General features: G+C 35.8%; 1 protein-coding gene across 2 annotated transcripts in view; it reads right to left on the bottom strand.

The window, feature by feature from the left end:
- AP3B1 (adaptor related protein complex 3 subunit beta 1) overlaps nt 1-23,250 on the bottom strand; it is a gene marked incomplete at both ends in the record, with an annotated part of 275,647 nt that overhangs the window by 105,992 nt on the left and 146,405 nt on the right. For both annotated transcript variants that reach the window (XM_079703244.1, XM_079703245.1), the window contains 3 exons: nt 4,950-5,080; nt 6,048-6,234; nt 22,286-22,462. In XM_079703244.1, coding sequence (XP_079559370.1) covers nt 4,950-5,080; nt 6,048-6,234; nt 22,286-22,462 — 495 coding nt within the window. The remainder of the gene's footprint in view (nt 1-4,949; nt 5,081-6,047; nt 6,235-22,285; nt 22,463-23,250) is intronic.

Here is a 23,250-nt window from a genome sequence, read left to right as displayed (position 1 = left end):
AGATGAGGGCAATTAGAGGCAGACACAGTAACAACAGTAAGAAATTCAAGTTCACAGCTTGATACTGAGGTAAAAGAAAAAAAGAAAGAAAATACTTAGTGTAGGCAATAAATAGCCCGTACCATCTCAACAGCCTGAACCCTGGGCTATCTTGGGGTTCTATTAAGACAGAATCTTGGCTTCTGTCTTTCTCTTCTATCCTAAACATCTAATGCATCAAGAAAGCCTATAACCACCACCTTGGTCAGAGCTCTCTCTCTCCCAGATTACAACAGACTCTAACGGGCTATGTTGTATCTATGCCCACTTCCCATCCCCCATTCCAAGTTGGCTCAACACAGCAGCTAGAATGATTTGATTAACTCTAGTCAAGTCCCTCTTCGTCTGAAATGCTGCAAAAGGCCTCCCATTCACTCAGAAAAAATGAAGTTCTTACAGCACTCTGCTCAGCCCTACGTGCCTGAGGTCCTCTTGGTCCTCCTGCGGCTGCTCTCCCTCCTGCCCACTCCCCTCCAGCCACTCCTTACAGTGTCTTCAAACACCCCAGGCATGCTCCCCTCTTCAGGCCTTTCCCCAAAGCTGTTCCTACTGCCAATATCCTCCCCCACATGACTTGCATGGCTCATTTCCTCACCTCCTTCAATTCTCTGTACAAATGCCACCTCAGGGAGGACCACTCCACTTAAAATTCCAACCTCCCATGCCTGGTACTTCTGATCTTCCTTTGCTCTAGTCTTTTTTTTTGGTCACAGCACTTATTACTTTCTAACATACTACTGTATACAATTTATATATTTAACTGTCAGTCTATCCCTGCTAGAATGTCAGCTTCTGGAGAGCAGAGATGTTTGAATATTTTGTACACTGATGTATCTTAAATGTGTCTGGCACAATAATCATTAGTTGGGTGGTAACACCTTAAAAACTTTAATACATTGTATTAAAGTAAAAGAAATTTTTTTCGTAAGTGTGACTTTGATTAAGAAAAAATTAAATCATGCTTCATACACTCTCTTTTAAAGGGCAAGAAAATGTATATTTTTTAAAAGGTCAAGAACGGTTAAGACTCATTTATTTATCACACTTTTGAGCTTCTACTATGTGCTAGCCTGCTAGAGTAACATTTTGTTCTAAAGAAATTTATAGTAGGAGAGAGGTTCTTATTCGAGAGGGGTTCTCAGCACTGGATATATGTCAGAATCACCTGAGAATATTTTTAAAAATACTAATAACAACAATAGAAATACTAATACTAAAAAAGCTAATGCTTGGGATTCACTTCCTAAGATTCTGATTTAATTGGTCTGGTGCAGGTCTGACATAGGTTTGTTTTCTTTAAAGAACTCCGTATGATTATAGTGTACAGCTAGGTTTGAAAACCACTGATCTAGAGGGCTTATGGGCTTAAGATATGTTGCTTAAAAGGATAAGCTTCAGTAACTTGGAAAACTACTATCTGGACAATAATAGAAAAATAAGTAAAAATTACTCAAATATATTTGAATAAGATACTAACATAAGATCAGCAGTATTCCTTTCTTTTTTTATGTATATTTCAAATGCTCTGTCCTTCAGTTACAAATAAAGATAGCATTCTATAAACAAATTTCTCCTATATTTAGTGAACAGTGAAGTTCATATTTTTCTTAAATTCAAACAAGTAATATTTTTCTGAAGGCTAGTAAAAAGTGTGTGAGGTCAATTTATAGGAAAAAAATTACTTAATTAGACTATGGCTTTCAGGGTAAGACTGAGTCAACATATAAGGAAAATCAGGCTCCTATGCTCAAAGGGGTATATTATTTTGACATGGCCATGGACTCTCTATTCATGTAGTTTTAGGTTTTAAAGGGTAAAGACTAACAATAAAAATATTTTACTTTTTGTTATGGTCTTTTATGACTATGATAATTGTATCATTCTAAGCAAAAGAAATAACAGGGAAAAGAGAAGAGGAAAAGAATAGCAAGGCACTAATTTGAAAGTTCCTATGTAGGATAAAATACTGATAGTAACTGATAGTAGATGTGTTTATAAAGCAAAATACCCTTGATATGCAAAAGACAGTTTTTCTGTAACTGGGAGAAAAGAATTTTCTAGAACTAAGCAAAAAAAATTATAAAGAATCTTGAAAACTTACTGGTGTCATAAATATATATCATATCTGATAACCTGGAAATGGTAGTATGCAATGCAAAGTAACTTCTAGTGTCAATGGACTAGGTTTCATGTTTTTTTTTTTTTTTTTTTTTTTTTTTTGCGGTACACGGGCCTCTCACTGCTGTGGCCTCTCCCGTTGCGGAGCACAGGCTCCGGACACACAGGCTCAGCGGCCATGGCTCATGGGCCCAGCCGCTCCACGGCATGTGGGATCTTCCCGGACCGGGGCACGAACCTGCGTCCCCTGCATCGGCAGGCAGACTTTCAACCACTGCGCCTCCAGGGAAGCCCCATGTTGTTTTGATTAAAATATCAGATTATCTAAGCCTAGGCCATTATTCTTACTAAGTTATATTTCATAGTAACAAGATGTGACCCTGTAAGATCACTTTACAGTAAAACTAGGATAACACATGTATTAAGTGCATGAAATACATTGACGGGACTTTAGAGGGGTGAGGTAGAATGAAAGACTATGTGAACAGTACTTTCTGCATTGTTGTAGCTGCATCTTATAATAAAACTATGTGCATTATTTTTATATTTACTTGAGTCTCTATAGTATAATTTTAAGTCAGTATGTCCAGAGATCAACAGACTGAAACTGTTTTCTGCATGGCATCAACGGAGAGTGACAGTTTTTTCCAATCAAGTTCTATCAATTATAATTATCCTCTATAATAAGCTACCAATTATTAATTTTCACAATGTACTCAGCAAAATGAAAAAGAAATCAATTTGTATCTGTTGAACTGGACAGGTGAAATGAATATAAGAAAATAGGTTATTTAAGTACTGTCCCTATAAGATAGTTAATGCTTAGAAGAGCACATGAAAATAGAAGAAGCCAGCCAACCAACCAATCTATCAGCCAATATAAGGATACTGCTGAGACCAAGTTAAATTGCATGGCATTGTTATTAATTTCTGAGATGATAAACGATTTTTATTTTACTTTTTTTTTGGTGGATTGGGGCAGCAAGGAGGAAGGATAGGGCGGAAGCGGGGGTAGGATAAAAGGATGATTCGACTTGGACCAAAACATTATGTACCCAACAATGAAAAAGGACAGAACCATAAAAACAACAAACAGACAAAAGAAATTAGGAGAGACAGTATTTCTGTGAAAGAATCATAACAAAGAACATGCTCTTTGTATTCTGGCACCTGACCAAAAGTTTCACAAGTAAGCCACTTTTTTTGAAGAATACTTAAGAGTAGTATGTAGATTTGAGGGGAAATCACCAAACTTAGTTGCAAGGAGGAGCATGCAACTTGTTTTTAATAAGTTTTATAATTAAAAAAATCATCTCTAAATAGAGATAATTTGTCACAGCATGAAAACAGTGGTATTAAATACTAAGGATAGTACAGATTTGCAAACGAGCTCAAGCTTCCTCTCCTCATGTTACACAATAAAATGCAGTAAGAGAATGAACAATGGACTCAGATAAGGGTTGGAATCCCAATTCCATCACTTACTAGCTAAGGGAACTTGGGCAATTTACTTAAGTTCTCTGAACCTTGGTTTCATCGTCTGCAAAATGGGAATAACAATAACCATCTCATAATCATTATGAGGTTTAAACAAGATAATGTTTATAAAACTATCAAAGTATACTCCAGGGTCTGCTAAATGGAGCCTTTATCAGCTATTATTGCTCTTGCCACACTCCAAAGCCAGATAAGTTTGTGTAGTTAACAGAAACATATTTCTCAAAAGAATCAAATTAAATGGGCATGCCTGGGGAATTCCCTGGCAGTCCAGTGGTTAGGACTTGATGCTTTCACTGCTGTGGCCCAGGTTCGATCCCTGGTTGGGGAACTAAGATCTTGCAAGCTGCGCAGTGTGGCCAAAAAAAAAAAAAAAAAAAGCTATGCCTGTTACAGAAATTCTTCTATTTAAAGTAATATTTTTTTCCCATTGTATATGGAAAAGTTAGGCAAGAAGACTAACTGACTTTCTCATAGGAATTAGTGAGAAAGATGGGTTATCTCAATCCTAGTTCAAAATATGTGTTCTACCAGAAAAGCATCCAGGATGTAATACCTAACTGTTCTTATTTATTAATTCTACTTAAAAAAGAATCAGATATATTTCACATAATCAATCTCTAAAGATAATCAGAAGACCCCTCTCTTTCTCTTGTTTATATAAGAAAGAAAGAGATAATACTAGGAAAGAACACTAATTCTCTTACTTCAGTGGACAACATGTTTTAAAGATCTAGGAAAAGGTTATTTATATAGAGAGCTTTTTTTTTTTAATGTGAAAGCAACATATTATTCATTTTAATTGTGACCTTGTGTAAGGACATTTTTGGTACACGATGTTTCCTATTTATGTTTAGGCTTCACGTAAAAAAGGTTCATCAGAAAATTGAGAAGAACACTTTGTATGGTTTTTCTGGAAGAGACAGCAAAAATGATTTAGAAAACATTAACAGGAAGCTTACGAATCTCTAAACTAAGTAGGAAAAGCTCAACCCAATGAAAATAAATACCTTAGAAATTGAATCTACACAACTACAAATGCAATACCACAAATGTGGGTGGCACTGATGCAGAGAATTCCATTCTCTATTTCCTTGAAGAAAAAGAACAGTACATGTACAATGACATAGGAATACTACAATATTTATTTCCCATAGCAGCAAGATATGTCTAACACATTACATTAGAAATACCAGAGCAATTTCCAATCCGCCAAAAAAGCTTTTATATAAAACAATAGGTATTCCAGAATCTCCCACTGCTTGACAAAATTAATTTCAGAAAGGTCAACTTACCAACTCTATTACTTCTACATTTCGAACTGATGGGTCAGGCGCCACCTCTGGCCAATTAGATAATTCCAGGTACCCAGTAGCTTTAGTGTTGAGAGTATGAGACAAAGTGCCAAGCTGGTAATGATCCCTACCTATTAAAATAGAGGAAAATATAAAATAAACAATATGAGCTGTATATAACAGAGAACAATCCTAATCAGAGCTCAAGGTATTGGCATATTACCTCAAATGTCAAGGAATAAATATAAACTAGGAAGCTCTTCATAGGTCAAAAAACTGATTTCAGTCCATAGATTACAATAATCTCCCCCATAATGGTCAATAAAAAAGCTAATCAGTCAGTGTGTTTAGAGGTGTTGCTCTGATATGTAGCTTCTCTAAAAATTACTTTACTGTGAATATTAAGAATGACAGCACAGTTAAACAATCCATATACATGTCTTGCCACAAACACATTCAGAATTTTAATAGTTTTTCTACAAAACGGAACTGCTTTTTATCGCTTTACAACATTAAATAAGAAATAATATGAAAACCAAAGTATATAATCAGTTGATTCCCACTGTAATGGCTACTTGTTAAACTGAGAAAATAAACACTCCTTTTAAAATGCTGAGGAAAATAAGTCAACTTCCATCTTTGAAAAGCAAACAAATATAAAGGGATATTTTTATGAAATAATTCTTGCTGGAAAAGCTTATGTTAGTGTACACAGAATATTTATTTAATAACAACTAAGTATTAAGGTGAATTATATACTCCTTATTAAACAAAGCTATTTAAAACAGAGATGAAGTCAATGTCTGCAAGAACAACACAGCTTTTATCTATTGTTCAGCCAAATCATCTGGTTAGAATAAAAATAAAATCAGAAGATTGAAATTATTTAGGTAAATAAGGTCTATAAAAACATGAACTACTATAAAGCTTGCGTTGGAGAACAGATGAATGAGTAGAAAGCACACTGTTCTTATATATTTACATATGCTAATCACTTATATTTTCTAAGAGATAAATTTTAAACATGTTAGAAATGGGATATAATGCCATAATTTTTTAGACAACAAATATTTTGCAGGTATATTCTGAAAATAGTACCTTTAAAAGGAGACTCAAGCAGTGGTGCGGGTTTTTGAGCCAGGAATATTTTTTTGGCATATTTACTTAAAGCTCCACTCTTCTCATTCGGAACAATAAGCTGCCTAATAAATCTTGTACGGTCTCTGATGTCGTAGTTTTGATCATACTTGCCGAGATTTAATATGTACTGGGTAAGCAATTTTGTCTGTTGGAAAAAAACAGAACAAGATGAGAATAGTTATTTATGATTATTGATAACTCTGGATAAACATATTTAAAGAGGTAATAAAAATGAATGGTTATGTCAAACAAATGTTGTTCCATAGGGAATATGCATTTCTAACGCTGCAAATGGAATTCTGAAGCCAAAGCACATGTCCTCTTCAGTACTGGGGAGGTGAATGCTGAGTACCGAGAAGCAGCCATGTGCTAGATTATTAAACTGCTGAAGTGGAAAGAAAGGCATCATTAAAAAAATAATCATATATGGCAAACCCGCTGAAGGGTCTACGTGAGAATAATGAATGTGGAAATACAACTAAAAACATGGCACTCAAAACTTAATCGGAAAAATATGCAGGACATCAAAACATCAGAGAGTATTAGGGGGCTGGCAAACTGCTTCTCCTGAGGTGTGTTTTATGAAGAGATACTGTCCCTGGCATAAGCAGTGTCTGCACTCTGACTGCACTCAGTTACTTTACCCTGAATTATGACCCATTAAAGCAGACACATGAATCACTGAACTGGATTACTGCAAATTATTTGCAGTGCATTTAGCTGTTACTTTTTCATAAAAGCAAGCTGCTGATGCCCTCTAAAAACTAGGATAAAAGACTCCTTCCATTTTTTTCCCCATGTTGCTTATAGCCTCTGGTAATATTGGTCATTTATTTATTTATGTTAGGGAACAACTTATTATAGCAGCTTTTACACTATAATAAGATTTCCTAAGTCAATTTCTGAATGTACTACATTAACATACGTTGAGTTAATTTTAATAATAATTAAACCAAAATTGAAATGTTAACAAAATAGGTTTGTATTTTAAACTCCAGTTATTTTATTGAAAAAGCATAATTTTAATTTAGAAGGTTACACACATACAATTCTAACTATAAATAGGATTCATAATACATGGAAAAAATAAACATCTGCATTAGAACATTTTACAGACATTAGAAGTGGATTAAAAAAATAAAATCAATGAAGTCAGGCAAAGCTAAAGATAGTTCAGTAACAATAAGCCAAAGTACAGGAATGGTACAGTAAACTTTTACAATATTAATTCGTTAAGATAATTGATTTGGATAAAAAGCAACCTTCCTTCAGTAATAATCTATTTAAAAACCATTAACCTAGTTTTACTAAAGCAGAGCTACAAAAAGTACAAGTGAAAAATGTTAATAGAGCTATTCTAAATTTGGTTACCAACTACTGCTATCCACTAATCATTAGACCATGTTGGTTCAATCTCAGATAAGAAAAATTCTATGATTGATTTTTAAGGACGATTAGCAAAACAGTCACCAAATGAGTAATACAGGTCAAAAGGAAGTGTTGTACACTGGACTGTATAATCACCTTGCTGGGATAACCTGGGAAAAATACACCCAACTGTTAGTTTCCTCAAATGTAGAGTGAGAATCTTTAACTAGGTTAACTCTAAAGTCTATTTTTGAGTGTTGAGATTTAGAATACGGAACTAAAATAAATCAGAAAAAGAAAATAAGTCTATTCATTGAAATAATTTTTTGAGTTAGTGGACTGATTCATCTTGCTTTTATTTCTGATCCCTGAAATTAATGTTTAGGAAATTAAATTACTTCAAAATATTAACAGACACTATTGAAAGTGAGATAGAAAATTTTAAGTAATTAAAATTATGTAATTTCCATAATATGTATTTATTGACTGTAAAACTTGTTTTATTATATTGGTGGGTTATGAAACAGTTCTACCAAAAATGTATTTTCAAAAATAAAATTCTAAAAGATAAACTCATATCCATGTTCAATGATGCATTAAAAACATAAGCAGAATAATTTTCACTCAGATACGTATTTATTCATATACTTTAATCAATTTCTTAGCTCTGTCTATCTCTAAAACCAAATCATTGGTATTTATTTAAAGAACATATTTTTATATGGTCTTATTATTTTTAAATCAAAGAAAATAAAATTTCCTACAATCTTCTTCAAAACTGAATTTTATGATCACCAATTATGAAAATGTTGACATTTGCAACTTACTCTTCTCTATAGAACATAATTTTTTTTTTGCGGTACGTGGGCCTCTCACTGTTGTGGCCTCTCCCGTTGCGGAGCACAGGCTCCGGACGCGCAGGCCCAGCGGCCATGGCTCACGGGCCCAGCCACTCCGCGGCATGTGGGATCTTCCCAGACCGGGGCATGAACCCATGTCCCCTGCATCCGCAGGTGGACTCTCAACCACTGCGCCACCAGGGAAGCCCGAACATGATATTTTTAATGGAAAAAAAAATGTCTTCTTTACAGATCAAACGAATGATCTGGTAAGCACAGAGAAAATTCTGTTGAATACAAGGATATTCTCAATGCTTTCTTTTATGTTAAAATCTGTAGATATTTCAAGCTTAGATATTTAACTTTCCCACTTCCATTCAATAAAACTATCTTTATGAGATAAAACTTTTAAATAATTCTCTATACTGTAAAAAAAAAATTCATCAAATTTAGATAATGCAAAACCAACTGCCTCCTCGATTTCATTTCATTCTAATACAAAATATAAACTTAACCACAAAAATAGGAGTTCCATCAAAAAAGTCTTCACCATAGTTGAGATACTGCAAATGATAGAACTTCTAAAATAAATTTTTAGCTCTTACCACTTAATTTGTTCAGTTCTTCCTTCGTTTTTATAGGGATACATTTCAATGTCTTCCTGTTTGCAAGATTTGTTTCTAAGAATTGTTATTTGCTAAAATTTTCAAAAGCTGAAGGTTTTTGGTGCTCTACCTGATAAACACTTTAAAGATTTCCAAATGATTCTGAATCAAAATCTAACCAATACACAAAAGTTTCACTTAATCTACTCCTCCACCCACCCGCCCCGGGCAAAAAAGCCAATATAGAACACAGGCTAATTTACAAAGCAGATTTTCATAAAATCACATTTCTAAAATCCCACTGGTCACATGCAGCAAAGAGAATTGCGTATGAGAGTGTGTGGTGTCATGCCTAAGTATGCTTTTTCAATATTAGCTTCATCACAAGAATCCTGTAGTTCAGTTAAACTACACATATCAAATATCAGTAATTTTGACCATTATAGTTTTATTTCACTTGGTAGAATAAGCAGAGTGAGTATGCATGCACCACAACCAATTCCCAAAATATTTCTGTTCCATAGTTTTCTTAATTTAATAAGAACGTTGATTTTACCATGACAACATCCGTTCAGTGAAAGCCACGTTGGGGCTTTTAAATTTACAACAGCATTTACGGTGATTTTGACAGAATAAACTTCCAAAAGCTTTACTTTGATTCCATTTACACTGACAGAAGAAACGTACAAAAGCTTTGAGTAAAAATGGTCGAACTATTATTGGAATTAATTGCTTTTCTATTTGAAAACCAGCATCATTCAGGTCCTTTTTCTGCTAATGGAGAAATACATTAACCATTATTGCTTCATTTCTCACATGTGCAAAAGAAAACTTAGAATAAAAAATGAACAGGGCTTCCCTGGTGGCGCAGTGGTTGAGAATCTGCCTGCCGATGCAGGGGACACGGATTCGAGCCCTGGTCTGGGAAGATCCCACATGCCGCGGAGCAACTAGGCCCGTGAGCCACAACTACTGAGCCTGCGCATCTGGAGCCTGTGCTCCGCAACAAGAGAGGCCGCGATAGTGAGAGGCCCGCGCATCACGATGAAGAGTGGTCCCCGCTTGCCACAACTAGAGGAAGCCCTCGCACAGAAACGAAGACCCAACACAGCAAAAATAAATTAATAAATTAATAAACTCCTACCCCTAACATCTTAAAAAAAATGATAATTAAATTTTAAAAAACAGTTATTTGATCTATATGAGATCATGTTTCACAGAGAGACATGTAAACATATTTGGCACCTGTATACATTAAATTGTCATCTTGAGGCTTAGTCTTCCTAAAATACCTCCCAACTTTTTAAGTAGATGCTGATCCTGTTTTAGCAGATTTATATCACTATGATTTTCATGGTGGATGGTAAAAGTTGATGAACATTTTGTGCATGTTAAATAATGATACACAAAAATTCAGTTCTTCATTCTTCATTAAATATACACTTCAAGTTTTAAGAATTTATTGCTGCTGGATTTATAACAAAATAAAACAATAACGGGCAAATAATAAATAGGTTTTGAGATTTACAGTACACAATAAATGACAAAACTACTGTAGTGAGAGTGCTCTGACCACTCTCTTTAATGGCCTATAGCAAGATTATTCTGTCTCTATCTCCTGCACATATTTCATCCACAACCAACCTCTAACTTCCCATGTTTTCCTCTTACTCCATCCGCTGACAGCTGGGAGCTTCATGCTTTGCACAGGCCATGACACAACTTGCCTGTTGTGTCATCAAGTTACCATCAGATAAAACACTTAAACACTTATGTCACCACCACTGGAAAAGCGAAGGACTTAGCTTTTCATACCTGCCTCGTCAGGGCACACTTCATTTTATCAGCACACATCCTTTATGCTGCTCTAAAAGGGAGAGGTTAGTCATGTTGCATCTCAAAAAGGCTGGGAAAAGAAAGTCAAAGTCTTTCCAATTTAAATGTTTCACATTTTAAAATGAAATCTCTGTTCACTGCACTTGTATCTTACAGGTCACTAGACAAAACCATGGCAGAGGTTAGATGTACAACATGGAGGGACTTCCCTGGTGGCGCAGTGATTAAGAATCTGCCTGCCAATGCAGGGGACACGGGTTCGATCCCTGGTCCAGGATGATCCCACATGCTGCGGAGCAACTAAGCCCGTGTGCCACAACTACTGAAGCCTTCGTGCCCTAGAGCCCGCATGCTGCAACTACTGAAGCCCGCGTGCCTAGAGCCCGTGCTCCTCAACAAGAGAAGCCACCGCAATGAGAAGCCCGCGCACCACAACACAGAGTAGCCCCTGCTCGCCACAACTAGAGAAAGCCCGCACACAGCAACAAAGACCCTACACAGCCGGAAGAAAACCAAAGAACAACAACAAAAAAACCCAGATGGGATGTTTAACAGTAAATTTAAATGGATTTAATTCATAAAATTATACAAGACAAGCAAAGAGAATAACAAAATGTACCATAAATAACAGAAATACTCAATAGCTTATATATAGCTATGTATTAAATTTTTGTCTTATTATTATTTTGCTGCTTAGATTTAAGGAATCATTTCCGGTACCAACTAATAATGGTCAATGCCATCCAGACACTATTTACACCAAGTACTTTCTCTTTGGATTAACTCTAAGTCACTGTGACACAGGAAAAATGAATTTGGGGGAATGCCATATAATTATTGAGAAATCCATTATTTTATTTATTATTTTTTTTTGTAGTATGCGGGCCTCTCACTGTTGTGGCCTCTCCCGTTGCGGAGCACAGGCTCCGGACGCGCAGGCTCAGCGGCCATGGCTCACGGGCCCAGCCGCTCCGCGGCATGTGGGATCTTCCCAGACCGGGGCACGAACCTGTGTCCCCTGCATCGGCAGGCAGACTCTGAACCACTGCGCCAGCAGGGAAGCCTGAGAAATCCATTATTTTAAAAAAAACTTCTCAAAATATGGGCATCATGTTTTTACCTAAATACTCTGACAAGTAATAAACTGGTAAATATTTGCTCAAATAGCCTTCTTTAAATATTATATAGGTTAGCACAAAATAATAAAAAAGGTCTCTTAAAATATAGTCCTATCAAAAAAATATATAAATAGTCCTAAAATCAGCTTAGATATATATCAGTTTAAGGAATATAAAAACGTGTACAGAATTCAGCATTTAAAATTGGTTCCACATAGTTGTAATTTTTAAACAGAAGGATACTGGCAAATGCACTTGGTAAAGGAAGGAGAACTACATAAAATTCTTAACATAGACCAGAGGCAAATCTAAGCAGTACTAGTGTTCTATCAAATCAATTTCATCACTTCATGACTAGGCAGGATTCTTTAAATTTTTTTAATTAAAAAATTTTTATTGAATGCAAGATTCTTTAAATTCTATAGTGCTTTACAATTTTCAAAAGTTTCACACAGATGATTTCAGATAATCTCATAACAACCCTTTCTCACCTCCCCCACTCCTATACTGCCCATCCCCCCTTCTCTCTCCCCATTGGAAACCACCAGTTTGTATCTGTGAGGCTGCTTCTTTTTTGTTTTATTCACTAGTTTGTTGTATTTTTTAGATTCCACATATAAGGGGTATCTTACAGTATTTGTCTTTCTCTGTCTGACTTATTTCACTTAGCATAGTGCCCTCCAAGTCCATCCACATTGTTGCAAATGGCAAAATTTTTATTCTTTTTTATGGCTTTTTGTAAGATTTTACGGAAAAATCCAAATGAACTTTTTGGCCAACCCTATATTTTACATATATATATATATATATATATATATATATATATATATATATATATATATATATATATCTCACATCTTGTTTATCCATTCATCTGTTGATTGTTCTTTAATTCTTCTAAGTCTTTGTTAAATATTTCTTGCATCTTCTCGATCTCTGCCTCCATTCTTTTTCCGTGGTCCTGGATCATCTTCACTATCATTATTCTGAATTCTTTTTCTGGAAGGTTGCCTATCTCCACTTCATTTAGCTGTTTTTCTGGGGTTTTATTTTGTTCCTTCATCTGGTGCATAGCCCTCTGCCTTTTCATCTTGTCTCTCTTTCTGTGAATGTGGTTTTTGTTCCACAGGCTGCAGGATTGTAGTTCTTCTTGTTTCTGCTGTCTGCCCTCTGGTGGATGAGGCTATCTCTCATCTGTTGATTAACAATTAGGTTGCTTCCATAGCCTGGCAATTGTAAATAATTTTGCTATGAACATTGGGATGCATATATCTTTCTGAATATGGTAGTTCTAGTTTTTTGAGAAAACTCCATACTGTTTTCCACAGTGGCTGCACCAATTTACACTCCCACCAACAGTGTACAAGGATTCCCTTTTCTCCACATCCTCACCAACATTTGTTATTTGTGTGTTTTTTGATGACAGCCATTCTAACAGGTGTGAGGTAATATCTCATTGTGGTTTTGATTTGCATTTCCCTAACCATTAGCAATGTTGAGTATCTTTTCATGTGCTTTCTGGCCATCTGCATTTCCTATTTGGAAAAATGTCTATTCAGTTCTGCTCATTTTCCAAACAAATTATTTGCTTTTTTGATGTTGAGCTGTATGAGCTGTTTATATATGTTGGATATTAACCCCTTATCGATCATATCATTTGCAAATATCTTCTCCCATTCAGTGGGTTGTCTTTTCATTTTGTTGATGGTTTCCTTTGCTGTGAAAAAGCTTTTAAGTTTAATTAGGTCCAATTTGTTTATTTTTGCTTTTGTTTCCTTTGCTTTAGGAGATGGATCCAAACAAATATTGCTGTGATTTTTGTCAAATAGTGTTCTGTGTTTTCCTCTAGGAGTTTTATAGTATCTGGTTTTACATTTAGGTCTTTAATCCATTTGAGTTTATTTTTGTATATGGTGTTAGAGAAGGTTCTAATTGCATTGTTTTACACGTAGCTGTCTAGTTTTCCCAGAACCACTTACTGAAGAGACTGTCTTTTCTCCACTGTATATTCTTGCCTCTTCTGTCATAGATTAATTAACCATAAGTGTATGGGTTTATTTCTGGGTTCTCTATTGTGTTCACTGATCTATGTGTCTGTTTTTGTGACAGAACTATACTGTTTTGATTACTGTAGCTTTGTAGTATTGTCTGAAGTCAAGGAGCATGATTCCTCCAGCTCTGTTCTTTCCCAAGATTGTTTTGGCTATTTGCGGTCTTTTGTGTTTTCATACAAATTCTGAAATTACTTGTTCTAGTTCTGTAATAAATGCCATTGGTATTTTGATAAGGATTGCATTGAATCTGTAGATTGCCTTGGGTAGTATGGTCATTTTAACAATAGTAATTCTTTCAATCTAAGAACATGGTATATCTTTCCATTTGTTTGTGTCATCTTCAATTTCTTTCATCAGTGTCTTATAGTTTTCCAAGTACAGGTCTTTTATCTCCTTAGATAGGTTTATTCCCAGGTATTTTATCCTTTTTGATGTAATGGTAAATGGGACTGTTTCCTTAATTTCTCTTTCTTGTAGTTTGTTGTTAGTGTGTAGAAAAGCAACAGATTTTAAAAAATTTAACAGTATATACATTTTTGTCAACATGAGTAAGTTTTTCCTTTATATGTTATATTTACTTGACAAGAAAATATATCCAAGAAAGGGTATAAATGTCAACGCATAGAGCCTGAGCTCTTTTTGTTAAGTTATATTAAAGGGGCTGGGAGTCAGGGTAGATTTCTCCAAAGACCAAATCACAGGGCAAGAGAAAACTTCAGGAAGGATCCCCAAAACATCACTGTGATTTATAAAATTTCTCACTAAGAATCAAAAAGTGAACCTGAAAAGCGATACAAAGAAAATGTAAGTACTAAGGATACTCCATGAAGCACTTTCTTCTTGAACAGCAGAAAAAAAAAAAGTAACTGTCTCAAAGAAAATGAGACAGTAATTAAAATAAATGAACTATAGCTACATACCTCAATATTTTAAAAACACATTAAATAAAAATAGTTTAACTGTGAAAGTATACATAAAATAGAATACTACTTATGCAAAATTTGAAAACACACAAAACAAAAAATACATTGTTTATGGATACATACTTATGTAACAACAATACAAAACATGTATGATTAAAACACACCAATAATATGACAGTGGTTACCAATGGGGAAGAAAGGTATGAACAGGAACTTGAGATCTTAGCTCTACCTGTTACATCCCTTTAAAAAAAAACTATGGAAAACACACTGACTTAATCTTAGTGGTACATATATAGGATACCTTGGAGATATTATGGGTCTGGTTCCAGGTCACCTCAATAAAGTGAGTGACACAAACATGTTGGTTTCCCAGTACATATAAAAGCTATGTTTACTAGACAGTAGTCTCTTAAGTGTGCAACAGCAGTATGTCTAAAAAAACAATGTACAAATGCTGGAGAGGAAGAAAAAGGAACCCTCCTACACTGTTGGTGGGAATGTAAATTGGTGTAGCCACTATGGAGAACAGTATGGAGGTTCCTTAAAAAACTAAAAATAGAGTTACCATATGATCCAGCAATCCCACTTCTGGGCATATATCCAGAGAAAACCATAATTCGAAAAGATATATGCACCCAAGTGTTCACTGTAGCACTATTTACAATAGCCAAGACATGAAAGCAACCTGAGTGTCCATCGACAGATGAATGGATAAAGAAGATGTAGTGTATATATACAATGGAACATTACACAGCCATAAAAAAGAATGAAATAATGCCTTTTGCAGCAACATGGATAGACCTAGAGATTATTATACTAAGTGAAATAAACCGGACAGAGAAAGACAAATATCATATGACATCACTCATAGGTGGAATCTAAAAAATAGTACAAATGAACTTATTTACAAAACAGAAACAGACTCACAGACTTAGAAAACAAACTTATGGTTACCAAAGGAGGAGGAAAGGGTGGGGAGTGGGGGGGATAAATTAGGAGATTAGGATTAGTAGATACAAACTATATAAAATAGATAAACAACAAGGTCCTACTGTATATAGCACACAGAACTACATTCAACATCTTGTAATAACCTATAATGGAAAATAATCTGAAAATAAATATGTATGTGTAATAAATATCTGAATCACTTTGCTGTACATCAGAGACTAACACAAAATTGTAAATCAGCTATACTCCAATTTTTAAAAACTCACTAACATAAAAAAATAAACAACAACAAAAAGAAACCTTTATTGCTAAAAAACGCTAACTATCATCTGAGCCTTCAGTGAATCTTAGTAGTAGAATCAAAGACCACTGATCACAGATCAGAATATAGTAATAAAGAAGTTTGAAAATATTGCAAGAATTACCAAAATGTGACAGAGAAACAGGAAGTGAGCAAATGCTCTTGGAAAAATGGTGCCAGCAGACTTGCTCGACACAGGGTAGCCACAAACCTTCAATCTGTAAAAAACACAGTATTTGTAAAGCACTATAAAGTGAGGTATGCCTGTATGTGTATTTATGCTATTTTGTACTTTTCTATAGGTTTGCAATATTTTATATTTAAAAATAAAAACATAGGGCTTCCCTTGTGGTGCAGTGGTTGAGAGTTCGCCTGCCGATGCAGGGGACATGGGTTCGTGCCCCGGTCCGGGAAGATCCCACATGCTGCGGAGCGGCTGGGCCCGTGAGCCACGGCCGCTGAGCCTGCGCGTCCGGAGCCTGTTCGTCCGGAGCCTGTGCTCTGCGACGGGAAAGGCCACAACATTGAGAGGCCCGCGTACCACCGAAAAAAAATAAAAAAATTTTAAAAAGAACAAAACAAAACATAAGCTAAGTAAAACATTTACTTATGTTACTTATCACTACATTTAAAAGATGATACACTATTAGAGCAAGTTTGGAAACAGATGTACCCTTTACTCATTAATTTTTAATTGCTATTAATCAGTTTAATCAAATCACAGCTTTCTGTCTCAGACCTCAGTAGACTATTTCAAGGAAGTCATGCTAAATTTTTATACCATGTCTTAAGAGCTGAAGAGTTTTAGCAACTTCAACTGGTTTCAGTGTAGTTCAACTTTTCCCCCCATATAACAGTGAAATTACTCTTACTTGTGAGAGTATTCTACCGGTGCTTTTACTCTTGATATTCATATTAAACAATTTTTTCCTTCATAACAACAAAAGAGGAATTTCAGCACCCTTTTCTCAGGCTGATAAACCCAAATAGAGTGCTTTTTTAAAATGAGCATAGAGATTCTCAATAACCAGACTAGTTCTCTGACTGTAAATAATCATATTCTCTAAGAAAAATCTAGCAGTTGGTTAACAACGTAAACTAGGTTTATGAAAAAGCAGGATTTGTTCTAATTCAGTTGACACAGCAGGGCCAATTTGGGCACAATGTAAATTTTGTGTTCGCTTTGGCATGATTACATCAGTAAGAAAAAACAGGTAAAGGCAGAAAGCTGCACCCAGCTGAACTGGGCTGTGCAGGAATAAAGAAACATATCCACCTCAAACATCTATCTCAGATCACCACATGTATTATGGGCTACATTTAGTCACATTTGGCAGTACAACTTTCTATCCATATTCAAATTAACCCTCCTTCCACGACATAACTCATAAGTACAACCTTTAAAACACCCGTTTCCACAAGTCAGGTCTTTCTAAAAGTAAAAAACTAGATTCATTGTAGTATTTATGTATTTCTTAACCATTTAACATGTGTAAAACTATTCTCTTGTTTTTACTGTTGTTTTTTTTTTTTCTTTTTATGTGTCACCAATGAATTTTTTGAGTGTTGTGCCTCTGGTTTCACTTGTGCAATAATCCCTGTGGTTGTTAATTGTGTGTTTCTGTAAAGCACAATGATTTTTAGGAACATATATGTTGCATTATAAATAACTGACTGTATGATTATAACTTCCACTTTACAGATTAGAAATTAGATTAGGTAGGTTGTATTGTATAATCTGTCTAAAATCATGTACCTAGTAAGTGGCAAAACATGATTTGAAGTCAGACAGTCTAACATTAGAGCCTGTACTCTGAATCACCACCTGCCTCCCAGTAATTGACATTAAATAGTTCTATGGCAGGCATCACATACAGTTAAACTGCTTTCTAAACTTCCATCTGAAAGAGCTCAGAGTCAGAAAATTAAAGAAGCTTACAGAAGAAGTTCATCTACAGAGTCTTAATCATAAGGCAACAGAGTTTTTAAAAAACTATATGAATAGCTTTATATCTCCATACTGAAAAAAATTAAAATATCAAAGAATATGTAATGCTAAAGATAGACAAAATGTTGATTTTTGGGTACTGTATTTTTCAGTTCTACAACTTCCATTTTATTATTTTTTATAGTTTTTATTTCTCTGCTGAGAGTTATCTTTTCATCTATTGTGAATACATTTTCCTCTATGTCATCAACCATTTACAAAAGCTGCTTCAAAATTTTGCTTGCAAATTTCCACATCTGGGTCATCTAGAAGTCGGTTTCTGGTTTTTGTTTTTTTGTTTGTTTGTTTTTAAACTGATCACATTTTCCTGGTCTTCTTCATTATTGTGGTAAAAATAAACATAAAATTTACCACTGCAACCATTTTTAAGTGTGTAGTTCAGTGTTATACAACCATTACCACCATTAATCTCCAGAAATGTTTGTATCTTCACAAATTGAAATTCTATACCTGTTAAACAATAACTCCCTGTTCTAGTTCTTATATTGAGTAATTTTGGATTTATCTTGGACGTTATGAATGTTATATTGTAGAGACCCTGGATGTTGCTATACTCTAGGTTGGGTTCAAAGTACAAACTTTGTCTGTTTCAGCGCTGTTCAAATTCCAGTTCAGTTCCTTTATTATTAACTGTGCTGTTCTGAATTCACCATGCATATGTGTGGTTCAGGTGTGAGCCAGAGACCTGAGCAAAAGTATTCACAGATTTTTTTTTTTTTTTTTTTTGCGGTACGCGGGCCTCTCACTGCTGTGGCATCTCCCGTTGCGGAGCACAGGCTCCGGACGCGCAGGCCCAGCGGCCATGGCTCACGGGCCCAGCCGCTCCGCGGCATGTGGGATCTTCCCGGACCAGGGCACGAACCCGTGTCCCCTGCATCGGCAGGAGGACTCTCAACCACTGCGCCACCAGGGAAGCCCTATTCACAGATTTTGAGGCTCCCCACACTGGCTCTCTCCTTTCTAGAATTCTTCCTTAACTTTTTAATATCTTTGGTAGTAGTTTTCTTTTTTTGTTGTTGGCCTCACCAAGCGGCTTGTGGGATCTTAGTTCCCCGACCAGGGATTGAACCGGGGCCCTCGGTAGTGAAAGAGCAGAGTCCTAACCACTGGACCGCCAGGGAATTCCCCATAGTTTTCTTAAACTCTGTCCTCTACTTCCTCAGACCAGAAGGACTCTGGGTTTCCTTCTGGGGCTTCAGCTTCTGTGTACAGTGCCAACTGTACCCTGAACTCAGGACAAGAGCCATAAAAGTGGGGAAATTCACTCTGTGCCACTCTCTTCTTTCACGTGTCCATTTCCCTTCAGAATCTTCCCACTTTTATTTACTCTTTTGAGACTTTAGGCAGGTTGTTTACTTTTTGTATTTTTCCCGAGTTTATAGTTGTCCAGTAGGAGTCTGCTCAACCATACCAACAGCAAACTGTTAACTAAGTTTCAAATTCTTCTTTACACCAGGTAAAAACATTTGCGATATTAAAGAAGCTTATTATTCAATTATTCCTTAGGTATACAAATGAACACAATGTGCCAAATCTTATAAAAATCAATGTAGCCATCCCCTAAAACTAAATATTTCAATAAAAAATCTGAAAATGCTCACTGAGAGATCTAGGCCACAGGGAAAACAGACCTACAAATAAATGTTGGGACTTCATGGCAAACCGGTCCCTGAACTCTGTGGCCTGGTCTTCCTAGTTCAGTGTTAAAGATGGTTAAAATAAACACATATAGAAAATAATTTTTTTACATTTAGGTGAAAACAATCATTTTAGTCTCATCTCACATCCAAGGGATTATGAATCATGCAACTTAAAAACCCAGTCAAGCTGATGGTACATAAAAAAATCATCCTTTGATGTTAATTTTCATTTATGAATTCTCTCAAACTCCTTTTCTTGAGAAATGAGAAACTGGAGAACAGAACACAACTCTACAGGATACCTTTGTCCATCTATTTTTATATTTAATCATTTAAAAACAATGAGTTGTTTTTTCTAAACATAACTATGTTTTCACCAGCTGGTGGTCAAGTCTATGTGGTTATCCTGAAGTATCATTCTAAAATACACAATATAACACTTCAGAAGCTGAGTTCCAAAACTGAATTCAAGAAAAAAAAATAGCTGAGTGCAATCTATGTTATCTTCAGATTCACTTAATAAAAAGATATGGAATACACTCTACAATTTCTGAACACACAGTACTACATTCCATTATTGGTTATTTACAGATACAAAGAAGAGAGCCAAGGAAAGAACCTTCATTTAGTTTTGTAAGACATATCTACTTCAGTCTTGATTAACATACTAATTTGTATTACTTTTCTTTTATGATAATCTGTAAGCTCACTTAGAGTAGCCAAACCGTTGTTATGATAGAGCCATAACAATCATAATATTCTAGGTGTTATGTTGACATTCACAGTACTACATGAATTTAGTAAGAACAGTGAGTGTCAGGCTAAAACAGTGTTTTTATCAATAAACAAGCAACTCAACAGTAAACACAGGTTTCCTCTCTTTTACTCAGTTTTTTAAAAATAACTCATTGCATGAATTAATCTACATGGCACTTGGAAATGATTAACTGATTCGTTTCAAAGATTGACTTAAAATGTAAAGATAAAATCTAAATCATAGAAATATGCTCAAAATATCTGCAATTATTTGCTCACAAGTTTGGTACACCAATCAGCAAAAGCTATAATAATACAACTCACATCACAATTAGGGATGAAGACAATCTGAAAGTATATGAATGAATATATGAATTTGAGGAGTCAACCTGAGAATTGTGAATGGCCAATATCAGGTTACTAAAGAAAGAATGTGATCTATGGGTAGGGAGAGAAGGCAGAATGAGAGGGAGACACATACAGAGAGATACACAGCAGATACAAAAAAGGAGACACAAACACTGATGGAAGAGGGAGAGAATGACAAAGACATTAGACTGCGGTAGATGGAGTGCGTGCGTGTGTGAAGGCTATCAAAGAGATACCCAGCTAGAGAGAGTTTTAGAGAAGGAGGGGGACAAGAACAGAGACAGAGGGAGGGAACTGGGGGGCGGGAATCACAGAGGCTAAGTAAGAGTCCCAGTCAGAAAAATTAAGGAGAAACAGAGACAGGACACAGAGCATAAAGTCTACTAAGAGTCCTAGGTATAAATGAGCAAGAATCCTTTTCCAGTCTCACTGACCAGATTAAGTCCTCCACCTGTAGAGAAGAGCTATTCAGACAAAGGAAGAAGAATGAGAAAGACCCTATTTTATATTGGGTTGGCCAAAAAGTTTGTTCAGGTTTTTCTGCAACATCTTACGGAAAAACCCAAATGAACTTTTTGACCAACCCCAATATATAGCAGTGATTCTATGTATTTTTTTTTTTTTTTGCGGTACGCCGGCCTCTCACTGCCATGGCCTCTCCCGCTGTGGAGCACAGGCTCCGGATGCGCAGGTCCAGCAGCCATGGCTCACGGGCCCAGCCGCTCCATGGCACGTGGGATCCTCCCGGACCGGGGCACGAACCCGCGCCCCCTGCATCGGCAGGCGGACTCTCAACCACTGCGCCACCAGGGAAGCCCGATTCTATGTATTTTATACATAGAGGCTATTCCTCTTACCAACAGTTCCTCAAAGTCAACTGATTTAAAAAATGAATATTCTAAACTGCAAATCTGGTCAATTACACCACTATTAAAAAATATTGAACGGTTTTCCCTTCACATGGGGGACAAAGTCCATAGCACTTGCCACTCCAAGTCTTGCCCTTGCCTACCTTTCCAAACTCAGCTTTAAGTTTCCTGAAAGCACCAAGCTGTTTCATGACTCTGACCCCCTGCTCGCCTCTTTCCTTATTCTGTATGGTAAACTTTTCCTTACAAGCCCTTAGTCAGGAGTCTTATCCTTTATGAAACTTTGACCTCTCTCCTTCTATTTCAGACTTTCAATAACTTTCTCCTCTGGAGTTCCACTGTATCACAATACTTCTATTATAGCACTTACCACATACTATTTCATTTTTTTATGTTTTTCTCCTCTACTAGACCAGAATTTCATCTCTTTATACCACTACCATCTAAAGTAAAACCTTAAAAGAAATAGGCACCTGGTAATTGTTGAACAGACTAATGTATCAGAGCAAAGAGGAAAGTAGATTTCACATAGGTAGACTAAGGATTAGTCTCTTACCTGTTTGGAGTTGGTTAAATACAGTTTTGCTCCAAGATTTAAAATCTGCAGTTTTACCAGATCATCTTCACCAGTGAAGCTTTTAGCCGTCTTCCTCAAAACATCAGGGGCAATTTTAGGAACTCGTTCACAGTTCTCTCCAATTAGCCAAAGAATACTTGCTCTAGCCACAGGAACCTAATATTAGAAGCAGATTATATACAAATATTACAAATAATATAATCATACTCTCCTTAATATTAACATAGAAAAGGCTTTAAATATTATAAAGGTTTTATCATCTATTAATTCATTTAACGTATATCCAGGAAGTCCTCCTGTATTTATGAATTTTCTTCAGTTACCAGAAATTCTGATTAAAACTGATTTCAGAGATAATGCTTAAGAAAAGATTCATAAAGGAAAAACCACTGGTCTAGAATCTTGATTCTAACAGTGATCCACCAATTCTTAGGCTAAATCTGTCTGGCCATGCCCATTTATTTATCATTGTTGCTGCTTCTGTGCTATAATAGCAGAAGAGTAGTTGCAACAAAGACCGTAAGGCTGAAAATATTTACTTATCTAGCAATTTACAGAAAAAGTCCGCCGACCTCTGCTCTAGGGCATTGGTTCACAAACCTCGATGCCTATAAAAATCATCTAGGGTTATGACTAAAACTGTAGGGTTTTGGTAACAGTTCTAAGACAGTAGTTCTGTGATGGGGTCCAGGAATCCATGCTTCATGAAGCATTACAGATGATTCCGGAGACAGGCGGTCTGCAAACCACGTTTTGAGAATCCATGGACAATACAGAAAAAGGAATAGACCCATTAAAGACTATGATTCCAAATCAAAACTGTTATTGTCTTCTATGTATCTATATCTGCAGCACTGGAAATAAATAAAACTGACAAAATCATCAAGGCCTGCTTATAAAATCATGAATGCTGGTCTATTATTTGGTCATCAACAATAGAAATG

Source organism: Hyperoodon ampullatus (assembly GCF_949752795.1).
Source record: "Hyperoodon ampullatus genome assembly, chromosome: 4".
In the NCBI taxonomy this organism is placed as follows: Eukaryota; Metazoa; Chordata; class Mammalia; order Artiodactyla; family Ziphiidae; genus Hyperoodon; species Hyperoodon ampullatus.
The sequence above is the reverse complement of the archived record's forward strand: the minus strand, read 5'-3'. Positions and strand labels throughout refer to the sequence as shown.